General features: G+C 35.8%; 1 protein-coding gene across 2 annotated transcripts in view; it reads right to left on the bottom strand.

Annotated features, from left to right (window-relative positions):
• Positions 1–1,657: 1,657 nt before the first annotated feature.
• The window catches only part of ANXA5 (annexin A5), a 42,134-nt gene continuing 27,278 nt past the window's right edge, over positions 1,658–16,513 (bottom strand). For both annotated transcript variants that reach the window (XM_041759429.1, XM_041759430.1), the window contains 8 exons: positions 14,174–14,264; positions 11,156–11,235; positions 10,653–10,709; positions 6,223–6,316; positions 5,254–5,349; positions 3,648–3,706; positions 3,293–3,415; positions 1,658–2,189 (listed from right to left, as the gene is read on the bottom strand). In XM_041759429.1, the coding sequence (XP_041615363.1) occupies positions 2,127–2,189; positions 3,293–3,415; positions 3,648–3,706; positions 5,254–5,349; positions 6,223–6,316; positions 10,653–10,709; positions 11,156–11,235; positions 14,174–14,264 (663 nt within the window). In that variant the 3' untranslated portion in view covers positions 1,658–2,126. The remainder of the gene's footprint in view (positions 2,190–3,292; positions 3,416–3,647; positions 3,707–5,253; positions 5,350–6,222; positions 6,317–10,652; positions 10,710–11,155; positions 11,236–14,173; positions 14,265–16,513) is intronic.

Here is a 16,513-nt window from a genome sequence, read left to right on the forward strand (position 1 = left end):
ACACACATCAATTCATTGTGCTGTATACTTTAAACTTACACAGTGATATATTTCAGTTATATCCTAATAAAACTGAAAAAATATATAGACAATTAATTCTTAACTTGGCTCTGTATCAGAATCACCTATAGAGCTTTTCTTTTTTTTTTAAACATTTTTTTTAATTTTTTTATTTATGATAGTCACAGAGAGAGAGAGAGAGCGAGGTAGAGACATAGGCAGAGGGAGAAGCAGGCTCCATGCACCGGGAGCCTGACGTGGGATTCGATCCCGGGTCTCCAGGATCGCACCCTGGGCCAAAGGCAGGCGCCAAACCGCTGCGCCACCCAGGGATCCCCTATAGAGCTTTTCAAAAAAAAAAAAAAATCACAATGTCATATGTACACACATATATAACTTTTAAGGGTCCATTCTGATTAGTAGCCAAGATTGTGACATGAACAATATTACTATTTAAAAATTTTCTAAGGAAGACATTTTATAAAAATGTCTTATTAGGGATCCCTGGGTGGCGCAGCGGTTTGGCACCTGCCTTTGGCCCAGGGCGCGATCCCGGAGACCCGGGATCGAATCCCACGTCGGGCTCCCGGTGCATGGAGCCTGCTTCTCCCTCTGCCTGTGTCTCTGCCTCTCTCTCTCTCTCTCTCTCTCTCTCTCTCTCTCTGTGACTATCATAAATAAATTAAAAAAAAATTTTTTTTAAATGTCTTATTAATAGTAATCACATGCTCTTTAAAAAAATGCATATCCAAAGTATCAGTGCAAAAAAAGAAATTGACACCAATTCAAAAAGCAGTTTGAACACAGAAAACCAAAAGGCAAATTAAGAGAAACTACTTCTAACAGATATTGCCTGCTTTTTTTTATCTCAAAGAAAGTAGCAGATGAAAATAGGAGAAAAGAGTGAATAACAGGAAAGAGAAAAGTAGCACTCTGAATTTTTAGGTTTTTTTTTTTAATTTTTAGTTTTTAGGCTGTTTTAAGATAGCTTTTCTATTAAGCAACCAGCATCATAAGCATCACTTTACCTGATGCCCAAATAAAAATGCTTCAAATAAATCAGAGGCTCCTTTAGCCTCTCCCTCATTCCACAATGCAGAGGAATGCACTTGCATTTCAAGCTTATCATCCAAAAGCCAACTGTAAATTCAGTTGTTAGTTAACACCATTGTCAATGACTAGCTTGAAAAAAGATATCAAAAGATATAATTGTTCATAGTATTATGCTCAGTGAAATAAGTCAGCAGAGAAAGACAAATACCATATGATTTCACTCATATGCGCAATCTAAAAAACAAATGAACAGACAGACAAAAGCAGCATCAGATCTATAAATACTGAAAGCAAACTGATGGTTACCAGAAGAGAGTTGGGGTGGAAGAAATGAGCAAAATAGGTGACAGGGAGCAGAAGATACAGACTTCCAGTTATGGAATGAATGAGTCACAGGGATAAAAGGCACAGCATAAGGAATATAGAAAATGATACTGTAACAGTGTTATATGGTGACAGATGGTGGCTACACTTGTGGTGAGCTTAGCATAGAGAAACTAAATCACTATATTGTACAACTGAAACTAAAGTAACCTTGTATCAACCGCAGTCAAATACAAATACAAGTAAGTTTTAAAAAATTTTTCTGAACACACACACATAATTCAGGGGGAAGGAAATGTTTATTTCTTACTAATCTTTTGAATGCAACCACCATTAATTTTTCAGGTTTAATTTAGTAGCAAACTTGATTAACACTTCCAGGATTTCATAATTTTAAGGCTAAGATTCCGATTAAGGAAATACAGTTTTCAATTTAATATAAATGAAGTTTTTTTAAAAAGGCTAAAAGCAGTCTGATCTTTTAAAAGAAAATCTAAATGACCCAGACTTTAGACTTTAATAACGTAAGTACACTTTAGTACTACAACAGACAAAGAGAAAGATCTTAATTGAACATAAGAAAGAAGCACCGTTATTTTTCTTCTGCAGCATGTATGCTTTGGTTATTAGCACACTACATGAATAAGGCAATGTGTCAAGCACTGGCATACAAAAAGAGCAGCAAGCTGTGAACGAAGGTCGAAGTGGCGGTGGCAGGCACAGCATAAGATCTCTCTCTGGCTGATGCCTCAGTCATCTTCTCCTCCACAGAGCAGCAAGAGGGCTTTCTTATAGTCCCCAGATGTATCATCCTGAAACCCAAAAGTATTCTGTTAACCTCCATGAGTCACAGAAACTGCAGACAATGAAAAACTAAATGTCTGGCAACAAGTTTTAGCCATATGACTTTTCCCCCAAGTGGCTAATCTCTGTGTATGTGACTTTCACATCAGGAATGTACTACAAAGAGTTTCCTACCAACGTAACTAACATATGTTTAACTTTTTAATTTACCCTTAAAGGCACAGCTCTAAGAGAATAAAGTATGTTCTCTCAAGTAACAGAGAGAACAAGGAAGCTTGCCAAACCTGTAAGTTACTATCACATACAAAGTGTCTGGCTAAGGGAGGTAATTCTGGGACTGTGTGGCTATTATGTTTTCTATTCAGCATATGCTTGACCTCTGCTTATCTCATACACAGATATGTATGAAAAATTAATGTTTCAAGCAGAGTGCATTTGAGAACTCTAGTGCCCTTCAATCCAGCCATACCACACACAAAATGCAAAGCTTGCTTTGTTGAGATCCTGCTTTGTATATGACCCATTTTTCCTTTTATCAAACGAAAGAAGAGAAAGAAAGAACAAAAAAGAAAGGAAGAAAAGAAAGTCAAAAGGCCTCAAACTAAATTTAAATATAGGACATAGTCTCCCTTGCTTTTAAAGGGACAAAAATGATAGTAATATCCAAGCTCTTTTTACTTATTTCTGATGACATGGTTGATCCTTTCCTGAACTATGAACTAATACCAGAGACAAGGTGATAATAGACAATAAAGAAAAATCGATGTGGAAGGTAGGAGGAACTAATAAAGACAGCTGGAACTGATAAAAGTGAGAAAGAACCAACACATTATCATCAGGGGCAGGGGCTGGGTTTGATGAGTCATCTGTCTACTAAACGATGCTTCTAAGCTCACCAAGAGCCTCTCCTTCGCCAAGAGCCAATCTTCCACGTGGGAACCATCATCTGTACTTTAGGAAACATTATATGCCAGGCTTTATAAGTCATGGCTCTAATCACACCACTAAAATTTTAAACTTTACATAGTTGGGTACTCCCATCCATGTCTTACATGCTATCTATTGGTCTGCTCTGGATTTCTGAACATAATTTAAAGAAATGTTCTACTACCTTAATCATGGAATAAAGAGAGGTGGCAAAATTCTTCCTGAACTCCTTCCTAATGTTAAACAAATCAATCTCACTCCTGGACACCACGACTCTGATGAGGGTATGATCATCTGTCCCTGTTCCCTATAAGAAAAGAAAAAGAGAGAGGCACATTGTTTCAAAATGTCAAATACAGTATCAAACTCCCCTGAGTTATGATGAATCAATAAAGTAAAACAATTTGGTAGAATTGAACTGCATATTTTAAGGAGAATAAAAAAAACCCAAAGTCTATTATTTAAATCATAAGAATACACAGAGAAAGACAGCTAAAAAGGTTAATTAATTAGATGAAATATTCAAGGTATGCACTTACCTTCATAGCATAGTAGAGGGTTTCTGCAAGGTAGGCAGGTATACTTCGAATAGATTTCACTAAGAAAATAAACAACATGATGGTCAAACGCTATACTGATAGGAAAAGAATTCATAATTAAAAATCAAAATTTACTTCATGCTTATTGCTCTACTTATTTACAAGCATAAAAGCAACATAGGCTTAAAAACTGCTCATTTGCAAGCTGATTTGATCTCCTATTCACCAAGTATTTTCTTAGAAACTGGGCTGGAATTTCCTGAAAGTTCCGAGTTCTGCAGAGAAAGGCGTGTAGGACAGGGCATGCAAGCTTTTCAATGCCCCTCTGTTCTGAGTTCCTCTCTGCTATCACAGTTTGGGCGGCCTGAGCTGTTGATATACCACAATCTTCCTCCCCCTCAGGAAGTGATACAAACATCTGGAAGTTTTTGATCCAATATATTCAAGCAAATAACACAAACTAATCTTTGACAAATCTCAGACTTATTGAAATTCTGTAATCTTAACCTAGATATTATCTTCATATTCTTTACTATCTGTGATCCACACAGAGCAGCATGAGACTTACCCAATTCAGTAGAGACATCCAGATAAACTGAGGGTGTCTCAGATACATACATCTTCCCTGAACATGTACGTATCTACTCAGTGTCAAAGCTGCTCAGACCTCAGCTCAGCTTCAGAAAGTATCTGTATGAAAATTCCTTAACATATACAGAAATTACAGTCCATGGACTGGGAGGTGGAATTATTCTCTCTTTTCCAGTGTTTAAACAAAACTTAAACAGTAACCAAAAATGTCATTATTTTAAGTGTATTTAATTATTAAGGGGCTGTCTGAAATCTTTCTAACTAAAATTAACTGTGGAAGTCAAATCAAAGGCTACTACTAGTGCCAGTTCACACACATCTTTAGCTTATTCTCCAAAAGGCATCACAAAAACTCAAGCTCAATATCAAATACTCAAAACAAAGAGCAGAAAGAGCTTCACTCCCAACCTATATGAAAACTAGGGTCACTGGGGAACTCAGACTAGATTCTCCCTGGATTTAAAGAGTATATTATCCTACAGTAAACAGCACACCTCAGTTCCCCAGTTTTTCCATATCATTCTGAATATTTAGCTAAAATAAATTTCCAAAATAATCTGAAAACAACCATCATCATATCTTCCATCATACAGAAGACATTTTTTTTCTAATTTAGATGTCAATTTCGCAGTCTGCCTCAAACTGTGAGGACAGTATTCAAAAGGATACTAAAATTTCACCAAGTATCAGAAATAATATTTACAAGCCTCTGAGATAATACCCACACTTCAGATTCATAATAAAATAGTAGCATTTTTAATACAGCTTCAAAATGATTTTTAAACAGTTGGTTTAGTATTTCTACAGGATTAGATGAACTAACCATATAATCATGCATTTCCAGCATCAAAATAGACTTTGAATTGGAAATTTGGGAGTTTGCTTCACTCAAATATCATAATAAGCCCTTCTTTTCATAAAGAAAGAAGTGGTTATTTTCAGATACCACTTCAATTGAATAAAATACTTTGGCTCTTAACACCATAAATATTATATACATTGTAAAACTACCTACCAACAGCAAGGAGTAGTTGCTCCAAATTACCAGAAGTCTCCCGGTCAATGGTTTCCTCAATTTGAAATCCTGATATAGTCATGTATTTATCAAACACTATAAAAAAGGAAAATAATTTCTCAATCATGTAAAGATCATTCTGTACAGAAAGTATTTTCTCTAACCAAGTATTGTCCTACTGAACACAAATTTCCCCTTTTTCCTTGCCGACAAAACTCTTTGTCACAGAGCTTCAATATACCAGGCCCTAAACAATGGATTATAAATGTTCTTTGTTCACTCAATTTCCAGCCTCTACTTACTAGTTACAACCAATGAGAACCAAAGGTAAATCTGCTGGACAGGATTCTGAGAAATCTTTCCTTAAGAGTTGATAAGCAGATATGATTAATTTACCCCTTTCCTTTCTTCTTGCTGTTAATATTGATAAATTTGGAGCTACAGTAAGCCACCCTATGACAATGAGGTACAGAGCATGAGAAAGAAAACCTCAAAACACCAAGGACAGTGGAACAGAAAAACAGAAAGAGCCCAGGTCCTGCCAAATCAGCCAAGGAATCTTACCTACAGAAAAAAAGTTTTTAAAGCCCCAGTTAGTAGGGCTTCCTATCACTTGACCTCATTCCCACTTGATACCACAAGAACTGATAAATATCCAGAGAGGAGATCGTGGGTACCACTATTTAGGAGGAAATACTTGAAGTGAGCCATAGCTCAGTGATTAGTGTCTAGAGGCTTAGTTGCCTCATCACCCTGATAGTAAAGGGGGGACTAAGGATCTCTAGTTTTGTAAAAATTATAATAGCAGCTAAGAGGATGATGAGATTTTTCAAGGTTACCAAAAGGAAGAAATACAAAAACTGATTCACTCAGGAAGTACCTGTTATATAGCACATATTTTAGCATACTGGCTCCTGTACTTTCAAAATTAACCAAAGTACCTGTACCAGACACATTTTTTTCACTTACCCCTTCTCAAATGAGACACACTTCGTGTTCCAAAGATGGTGATAAACTTTTCTTCATCTGTCCCCCATTTCAGTTCTCCAGCCTGAAACAAAGCCTGTGAAGATTTCAACCTCAGTTAGTAAACTGTTCCTCCATCTCCTTTCCAGGTTCTGAATGACACCTGTGTTTTACTCCCTGTACAATAATTTGCCTGATTCATCATCACATACTTTTTCCATTCTAATGTTTCCTAAACTCAGTGAGGTGCATTTGGAGCTACTTTGGAGCATGCCACTGAACTGTACCACAGAGATTAATAAGTCAAAGCAATAAATCACATCAATCTGGTGATTAAATGTTCCCAAAATGTCCACTGCATTCCCAGGCTTTCAAGGGCAACAGTGTGGTTGGTGGAAATTTCTGATTACCTCACCATTGACAAATCCACTTACAGACTGGAAAAGAATTTAGCTAAGGAGCTAAATTGTCTAGGTTTTGTTTTGTTTACTTGGCAGCTGTTCAGCAACACATGATAAAACATAAACTCCATATTTCCTCTTTCAACTGCAGTTTAATCAAAACTAGCTACAAAGAGTTTTCACACTTCTAAAAGATCACATTGAATTTTTAAAAGGTTGTGGGTATAGCACAATGCCTGGCATACAGCAGGAAATTAACATATACTTGAATAGTTTGAGTGACTATTTTTACTGTTATATATGGAAAATATATGCTTTTTAGGGTTCATATAAACAAATATTTTTTGTTGTATTTCCAGGGAATTTTGAAAAATGTGTCGTATTTTTATACTTAATTTTGAAAATAATTTATTTTAATGATAAAAATAAATAATAACAACCTTGGTCATGTGAGCATGTTCTTCAAAACTGAAAAGATTTACTATGAAAGTCATGCAAGTATTTCAACTTTAGAACTATACCATGGTATTATAGATCTGTGTTAAAATAACTTTTTAAATCTAATAACAAAAATAACACATGTTCACTGAGAAATTTTGTACAAGAGATAAAATATAAGTAAGAAAAAAATTACTATGAATGCCAATATCCTAAAGATATTGGTTATTACCTCTAGTATGTTTTCTACACATAGATAAGATATACATACATACACATTAACACCTAAAAGAGAAGGTGCATCCTCTAAAATACTGCAACCATTGCTGAAGCACTCCTTTCTTAAGAACTATTCGATATTTCTAGAAGTTCTCTTTAGTAGATATAGCAATTAAGCCTGTTATAATTTGTGAGTTGGCTATTTAAAATTATAATTTCTTCATTTTCTTGAAAGAATCATGTTTGAGATATCTATTTTAAAACTACTATGGAAATAATATGCAGTAATGATAATCTTCATGCAGAACAATATTTACAAGTTGTTTTTTTTGTTTGTTTCACTTTAATGTAAGAGTGCTTTTCTTCTAAATGAGGATTCCAAATACCCAAGGAGCTGCTCTGCAGGAGGGACCTTCACATCTGCTCACCCTTCCCCCTTCCCTCAGAGAGGGCTTTATGGTTTAGCATAGTTTGATAACCTCTGGTTCAGTGCAAAGTACAGATTTTTTGCAGTAAAAAAATCTGGGCCTCATCCTTATCTGTGAGATCTTAGATGAGTTACTTAATCTCTTAAGTCTCAGTATCTTCACCTACAGAGTAGGAATAATATTTCTACAGAGTCATTAATGGAGATTATGTAACTTATATAATGAATCCATCAATGTTATGTAATCAATAGTAGATACTCAATAAACATTGATTTCCTTCTCTTTCCCTTTTTTTCCCCCTCCTTCCCCTAAAAATTCAGGTTTCTCTCCAAGATCAGGAAACCAGGATTCGGAGGAGGAGGAGGTAAAATCAGTTTAACATATTAAAAATATAAGAAAATAAATGAATGAATGAATGAATGAATGAAAGAAAGTAAAGTGGATTATCTATAAAATGTTAAATTCCCAGGTGAACAACTCACTGTGGCTTATCAAATTCCTGAAATAAAAGGAATCCTCTTAGTGCCAAGTATCAGTAGAGAAAAAACTCTAAGAGCTTATAAAAGGGCCCTTTGGTTGTCTTGGCTTACTCTCAATTAAGAAATCTTAAATTCCCATTAGTGGTAACAGTCCAGCTACTCTTGCTAAGAAAGAAATAGCAATTTCTCCTTTTTACATAACACCAAAAGGATAATTATTTTTAATAAGCTGAATTTATTAATAATACTTTTGTTTCAAAGACTGATTTATTGATTGGTTGGAGAGACAGCACACATGTGGATGTGAGCAAGAGGAAGGGCAGAAGGAAAGGGAGAAAAAAAGAAGCAGACTCCCTGTTGAGCACAGAGCCTAAGGCCCTGAGGCAGCCCATCTCAGGATTCTGAGATCAAGACCTGAGCAGAAATCAAGAATTGGACACCCAACCAAATGAGCTAGCCAGGTGCCTCTATAATACATTTTAAAGAATCAAAAACTAATAGCCAGTGTACCATGTTCTATGTTGTTTCTGAACACTGAGAGAGTAAAGAAAGCTTGAATTCTATTCAAGGAATATCTTTTTTTTTTTTTTTTTTTTTTGTCTTCCCCTCCCCCCCCCCCCCCCACGGCTCTATTCAAGGAATATCTTAAAGTTACTTCATAAAACAGTTTTCAGATGTATAAAGTTTCCCCTTCATGGTTCTGAATGGTCACATTCTCTGCACATCAGGAAGTGACACTTATATAGCCCTGGTACCCAGGACCACAGAGGCATCATCTGAGAGCTTATTAGAACTACAGAATCCAGGGTGCCTGGGTGTCTCAGTGGGTTAAATGTCTGCCTCAGCTCAGGTCATGATCCCAGAGTCCTGGGATCAAGCCCCACATCAAGCTCCCTGATCAGTGAGGAGTCTGCTTCTCCCTCTGCCCCTCCCCCTGCTCCTGCTCTCTCTCCCTCTCTCCTTTTAAGGAGATCCCCAGGTGATTCACATGCATTTAAAAGTCTGGGAAGTGGGAAGCCTGGGTGGTTCAGTGGTTGAGCTTCTGCCTTCAGCTCAGGGCATGATCCCGGAGTTCCAGGATCAAGCCCCCCACTGGGCTCCCTGTGAGGAGTCTTCTTTTCCCTCTGCCTATGTCTCTGCCTTCTCTCTGTGTCTCTCATGAATAAACAAATAAAAGCTTTAAAAAAAAAAGTCTGACGAGTACTGCTATACACTGAGTGCTCTGTGGAGAGAAATGGTTGTTTCGTAGTGTACAGTCAACTGGAAGAGTGAATATGGCTCTTCCTTTTTTTAGTGATGTTTGACTAACAATCAGAATTGCATATTACTTCAAATATGTGACCAGAGAGACAGGATTATGGTATGTGATTCCATGATGGCAAATAATCCTTTATTACCAATTTCCATTTTTCAAGTCTCATGTTTCAAATTTCCTAACATTTATTTCCCACATTTAACTACTTATGTTTTTAAGATTTTAAAACATATTAACTACTTATGTTTTTAAGATTTTAAAACATATTTTAATCCCAGTATAGTTAACACACAGTATGTTTTATTAGTTTCAGGTGTATGATGTGATTCAACAATTCTATACACTACTCAGTGCTCATCATGATAAGTGCACTCTTTAACCCCCATCACCAATTTCACCCATTTCCCCCGCCCACCTTCCCTCTGGTAACCATCAGTTTGTTCTCCATAGTTAACATGGGATTACTTATTAACCACAGTGAGATTATACTACATTTGAAAGCCATTTAAGTGCAGAATTTCATTTGGATGTCATTAAAAAAGCGCTGACAAGAGAACAATCCTATTTAGAATTCTATCAAGGGGGTCCCTGGGTGGCTCAGTGGTTTAGTGCCTGCCTTTGGCCCAGGGTGTAATCCTGGAGTCCCGGGATCGAGTCCCATATCAGGATCCCAGCATGGAGCCTGTTTCTCCCTCTGCCTGTGTCTCTGCCTCTCTCTCTCTCTGTGTCTTTCATGAATGAATGAATGAATGAATGAATAAATAAATAAATAAAGTCTTTAAAAAAAAAAAGAATTCTATCAAAAGAAAGGTAGAAGAATTCCTAAATAGTACAGTTAACTTGTAATCTACTACATATTAAAACACCATCTATCACTAAAATACCTTATTCTTTTTTCTTTATCCCCTCCTGCCAAGGACACCTACTGCCTCACTGGCATTGGAATTAATAATATCTGTGATTCTCAGTAAAATGATCTATTTTGTGAGTTTCCATAATCGCTCCCCCCAAAAAAATCTAGGCAAAATTCACTATATATAATTCATTTTATTTCATTTCACTTTTAGGACAAAATAGTTGTCAGATCAATATGAGAAAAATACACTTACACGAATCTTATGATTTGTAAGGCATGCATCAATAAGATTATTTTTAGATACTATCACAATATATGAGTTTCCACAGCATTGATTTCACAGTTATCACATCTCACCTGAGCATCTTGTTCAACTTGTGCTTCATCAATTCCAGCATCAGGGTCTCTATTAGCCTTTAAGAGATAATGTCACATTATTGAATTACATGAGCATTTTTATTCAAAAGGAAAATTGGCTCCACTTGATGGTTGTGCACATAAAGCTTTTCTCTTAGGAATAATATGACTTTAAGATACCAATTCTACAATATTTCACATCATCACATAGCACTGTCCAAAATCAATCTGATCCTCTTTATTTTTTTTTGATCCTCTTTATTTTAAATCCTCTGAATGAAATAATGATATCTTAAAAAAATTAAAAAATTAAAAATAAGTTAGGTGCTATTAAGAGTTTAGGTCAGATATTCTGAAACACAAACACACACAGGCAACATACAGCCACAATCAAGCAAGTACCAGAAATGATTAGAGAATTCTAAATGACCTTACTTATCTAGATTCAGATCAGTCCAGCTTCAGATTTTTTAATCAAACTTTAAATAGTTTCCACCCAGTACCTGAAGGAGAACCACCAACATCCTCTGGTAGTAGCCTGAGGTATCCCCCACCACATCATCTTCCAGGCTTGAGCCATATTCTGCAACAGAATAATTTCATACTTACTTATAACTTCTTTAAGCTAAAAAAAGATATCCTACCCCATTAATCAAATGGAACAGACATAAAGGAAGAAATATTTTATTAGTGTAAATGTTCTCTACTCCAACTCTGAGTACTCTAAAGACTAAAGGCAAATACTTAAATGAGTTGCAGGTAGAAAACAGAGTCCCCGAAAAGCACTCAATTCAAGCCTAAATCCATGACTCAGCCATTTAGAAATGCTCTCAACCAATGCAGTTGTTACTCTGTAGACATGTGATCGTATGGGAAAGCCTCTAACATATAATTGATTGTAATTTTAAACTCTGTATTGCTTTTTTTAAAAAATGTTTTTCATGATTAGTTTCCAAAGGTCTTCTATCCTCTAAAATTCTCAGTTCTCTTTCTTTAGTCATGGCTATTCTTTCCCCTAATACGGTATTTTCTCCTCGGCAGCAAATAAAGTTAACTTTGAGAGACAGCAGTGATATTTTAAAATATGCCCCTTCCCACCTCTATTTCCAGTTATTCAACATAATGCCATAGGAAAGGGGAGAACGGGTATCTACAAAAGTCTACATGCCCTTTTCACCAACTCTCAAACAGCTGCTATTAAAGGCAGCTCTAAGACGTTTAAATATTTAATCATTATTTGAAAGCAGACAAACTTTAAAAGCCTAACACTTCTATTTTAAAAGGTCCATAAAAGCTGCATGCATATTTTAACCAGTTACCCAAATACAAAACATTGAAGGAATCTTCTTCTATCCCTTGGTCTACTACAAAACCTATATATGATTAATGACCAAATCTTTTGAAATAGCTCTCCTTTCTGTGATTTACTCCCCTTCCTACCTCCCACCAACCTATGGCCCCAGCTAGGTTGGACCATAACTGCCTAGCTTTCCTCCTCACATGTGCAGCTACCTAATCAGCCTCTTGATTCAAAACTCCTTTCTCCTTCAATTGTTCCTTCAATACTCCACTGCTCATTCAGGAACTTAAACTACCTCTGAATCAAGTGCCAGCTTCTCATCCAGTCATGTAAAACAATCAAGAACACAGCCTGCATTTACTCAGTTGACCTCCCACAGGAGACAAAGACATACCTCCATGACGGCCAGGTTCTTTTCACTCCTTCAATATACTGTTCTCACTCCAGTCCCCATGCCATTGCAGACATGGACTAACACACCAAAAATGTTTTCTTCACCTACCCAAAACCTATCTCATCTTGAAACTTTGACTGCACCACAGAGCCTCTCCTAACATCAAAAGCCTTGATGATCTCTCTGCTCTAAGTGAATTCTTGCATTTAAACATTTTTCATATTTGACTTTAGTTTGGGTTTTACTATCCTTTAACAACTGCAAGAGTTTCTAAGTCATGTCACCCCTAAATAGATTGCAAATTCCTTGAGGACAGGAGCTATGTTATATTTATCTTTTAGGTCATTCATGACAGCCAGGATACCACCAGACACACAGCTAGTACATAGTATGTGACCATACACCATTATTATATCCTTACAGTATCCCACTTGTCATCTAGCATACAAAGGATCACTCACAAATGTCAACATCCCTATAAAGAAATCTTTGAGGAATGCCTGGGTGGGTGGCTTAGTGGTTGACCATCTGCCTTCAGCTCAGGGTGTGATCCCAGGGTCCCGGGATTGAGTCCTACATTGGGTTCCCTGCAGGAAGCCTACTTCTCTCTCTGCTATGTCTCTGCCTCTCTCTCTCTCTCTCTCTCTGTGTGTGTCTCTCATGAATAAATAAATAAACTCTTAAAAAAAAAAGATCTCTGAATATTGTATCAAATAAAACTCACAGGTGATCTTCTCTAATTAAGTTACATGTATTTCCTCTGCTTTAATAACCAACTATACAAAGAGAAGCAGGACAAAAAGATCCAGCACTTCAGAAAGTTAATTATTTAAATTTCATACTGTTCTGATTTGCTGAGCTACAATCTTACTTCTACGATTAATAAAATAATGCCAAGATAGGGACCCATTTTCCTAGCTAAAGGCACTCAGCTTGTTGGTCTGTTGATTGAGCTGACAACTTGAATAGTCTGCTCCTCCTCAGTCAGGTAAGAGTCTGATACAGAAAGTCTGATGAGAAAAGAACACTCTAGGGATCCCTGGGTGGCGCAGCGGTTTGGCACCTGCCTTTGGCCCAGGGCGCGATCCTGGAGACCCGGGATCAAATCCCATATCAGGCTCCCGGTGCATGGAGCCTGCTTCTCCCTCCGCCTTTGTCTCTGCCTCTCTCTCTCTCTGTGACTATCATAAATAAATAAAAATAAAAATAAAAAAAGAAAAGAACACTCTACCTTTACTTTTTATTTCATTTTCTTGGTTCCACCTACAGAATATACTTTAGATTGAAATACAGATTTCTTTTCACAAAAAAAGTAAGGCACACCAAAGGGAAAAATTAAAATGCAGAGTATTCAAGCATTGCCATTAGCTACAATGACACACATTTACTCAAACATTTTTATCAACTCTGGTTTGGGCAGTTTCTTTTCCTAAATTCCAAAAAGGACTTTAAGCTAAAACTCTTAACTTCTACTAACATAAAATTGATTTTATTTTCAGGAAGAAAAGTCACCTACATCTTGAAGTTCATGTAAAAGAAAACAACCTCTATATCTCTACACTAGTTGCAAATTCTACGTAAAAGAAACTCCCATCTTCATCAGAAGCTTCTCATAAGTACCAAAATAGATATAGGTATAGTAAAAAAGGCAGTATTTTCCTTATTGAAGAAGAAAACTAGCTTGAATTGTACTTATTCATTTGCTCATTCGTTCATTTAGCAATCATGTACAGCCTGCTTCCTGTAACTACGAAGAGCTGCACTCACTTTAGAAAAATGAAAAAGTGACAGTGGAGATGAAGGGATAATATAATTCAAAACATTTACCTTCTTCGTAAACTTGTTTTATGGCTCTCAATTCTTCAGGTGTCCTTGAGGCAATTATTTCTGTCAGCACTTTTTCATTTGTCCCAGCTCCCTGTTTGGAAATTTATTTTTAATAGAGAATGGATGTCAATAAGATTAAATAAAATTATTTTCCTAGAATAGGTGTTACCCAAATTGCATAATTATATAATATGTAAATTATCCAACTTAATATTCACTTAATTGTATGCAAGTTATTAGTTATAGAAATAAAAAATTTCCAATTAACTTTATTTCCAAAGACAATGTTATCCTTTTTTGTCTATGAAAAACAATGCTTATTGCATGTAATATGACACATAACAGATTATGTAAATTTGTAATTTTATCAGTTTCGTTCTAAATAGTTTAAAAGTAAAACATGTTAATGAAACATGAAATTTAAAAGGCTGAAAGAGTGAAACTGAAAGTTTGACATAAATTTATATGGAGGAGCACTGATACTTAAACAATCTGCATCTTAAAACCCGTTGCCCTCAAATTAAGTTCTCTATGGAATTTCCAATTCTGTACCAAAGAAAATAATAAATGTAGCATTTCTTCATTATTAAGAACTGTATCAATACAAAGGAATCAAAACATGCTTTCTGAATTTTTGGAAAATGCAGATGACCCTTGAACAATGTGTGAGTTAGGAGCAATGACCGCCTCCCAAGTTGAAAATTTGTAGATAACTTCTAACTCTCCAAAAACTGAACTACTAAGAGTCTACTGCTCACCAGAAGCCTTACTGATAATAGTCAATTAAAATGTAAGTACATATGTATTACATACTATATTCTTACAATAGAGAAATGTTATTAAGAAAATCATAAGGAAGAGAAAATACAATAACTATACTGTAATGTAAAAAAATCAATGTATGTTCAGTTCAAGCCTGTGTCATTCAAAGGTCAACTGTAATTTTAGTTGGTTTTCCTTTTTCTGATTATAAAAGTCTATCTACACTACTAAATTAGAAGACAGAAGCAATACTAGAGCTGAACTTAATTTTTAAAGTATATTTAAGTCTTATTCTCTTTATATCTCTGTATCTTTTACAAAAATCAAGCACTGAAAAACCTATGCTTCTGGCAGAATTTCTGGCAGAATTTCAATTACTCCTGACATTTGAGAAGTACTCCACCAAAAGGCCATTTCCCGATATCCTGAGATTTTGTTTATTCCAAAAGAAGCACTGTAGGAAAATGAAGCCCAGAAATGCTGAATAAGCACAGAAAGGCTCCTAACTTGAGAAGCCCTCTTCTCCTTTCACTCCATAAGTAACAATCCCTGTGCTATACTATCTCCTTGTTGTTAAATCTCACTTCATTTTCAAAATCTACCACTGATTGTACTACTTCCTGTCCCATAAGTCTAAACAAATGTTTCAATGTAGTCATATATATGTAATATTCCAAACATCAGTAAAGGGAATATACATTTAGTCATTTGCTACAATGAAATTATAACCAGATTATCAGCTACTATTTTAATATTACATATATTATTTTAGTATTTAGAAGTATAGGAAAGAAGGAAAGGGTATTAGAAAATCTCTCCTATCTGAAAATTCTTTCTGTATCATTTTTTTAACTTAAAATGATTAACAGTATTATTGTTTCATAATCAGGCAGCTTTCTACTTTATTTATTTCTTAATTTTTAAGATTTTATTTTTTCATGAGAGACAGAAAGAGAGAGGCGGAGACACAGGCAGAGGGAGAATCAGGCTCCCTATGGGGAACCCTATGTGGTACTCAATCCTGGGACCCAGGATCACGACCTGAGCCAAAGGCAGATGCTCAATAAGTGAGCCACCCAGGCATCCCAGGCAACTTTCTATTTTTAAAGAGAAAATACTTAACCTGTAACATTTTTTTTAGTAATAAATTTATTTTTATTGGTGTACAATTTGCCAACATACAGAATAACACTCAGTGCTCATCCCGTCAAGTGCCCACCTCAGTGCCCGCCACCCAGTCACCCCCACCCCCGGCCCTCCTCCCCTTCCACCACCCCTGGTTTGTTTCCCAGAGTTAGAAGTCTTCCATGTTCTGTCTCCCTTTCTGATATTTCCCACTTATTTTTTTTCCTTTCCCCTTTACCTGTAACATTTTTTAAACACAGCTGAAAATTAGAAAACAGACATGAAAATAAAGTATGGAAAAAAAGAAAAGAAAAGAAAATATGGAAAGCTACAAAAAATATTAAAATTTTAAATAGCCACTATTATTGAGTTAACTATAAGTTAACTATAAGTGTAATTACCAACACAAAATAATATTATAATATTATTCATGATAGGTATGTTCCTTTTACT

Source organism: Vulpes lagopus, chromosome 6 (assembly GCF_018345385.1).
Source record: "Vulpes lagopus strain Blue_001 chromosome 6, ASM1834538v1, whole genome shotgun sequence".
Taxonomy (NCBI): Eukaryota; Metazoa; Chordata; class Mammalia; order Carnivora; family Canidae; genus Vulpes; species Vulpes lagopus.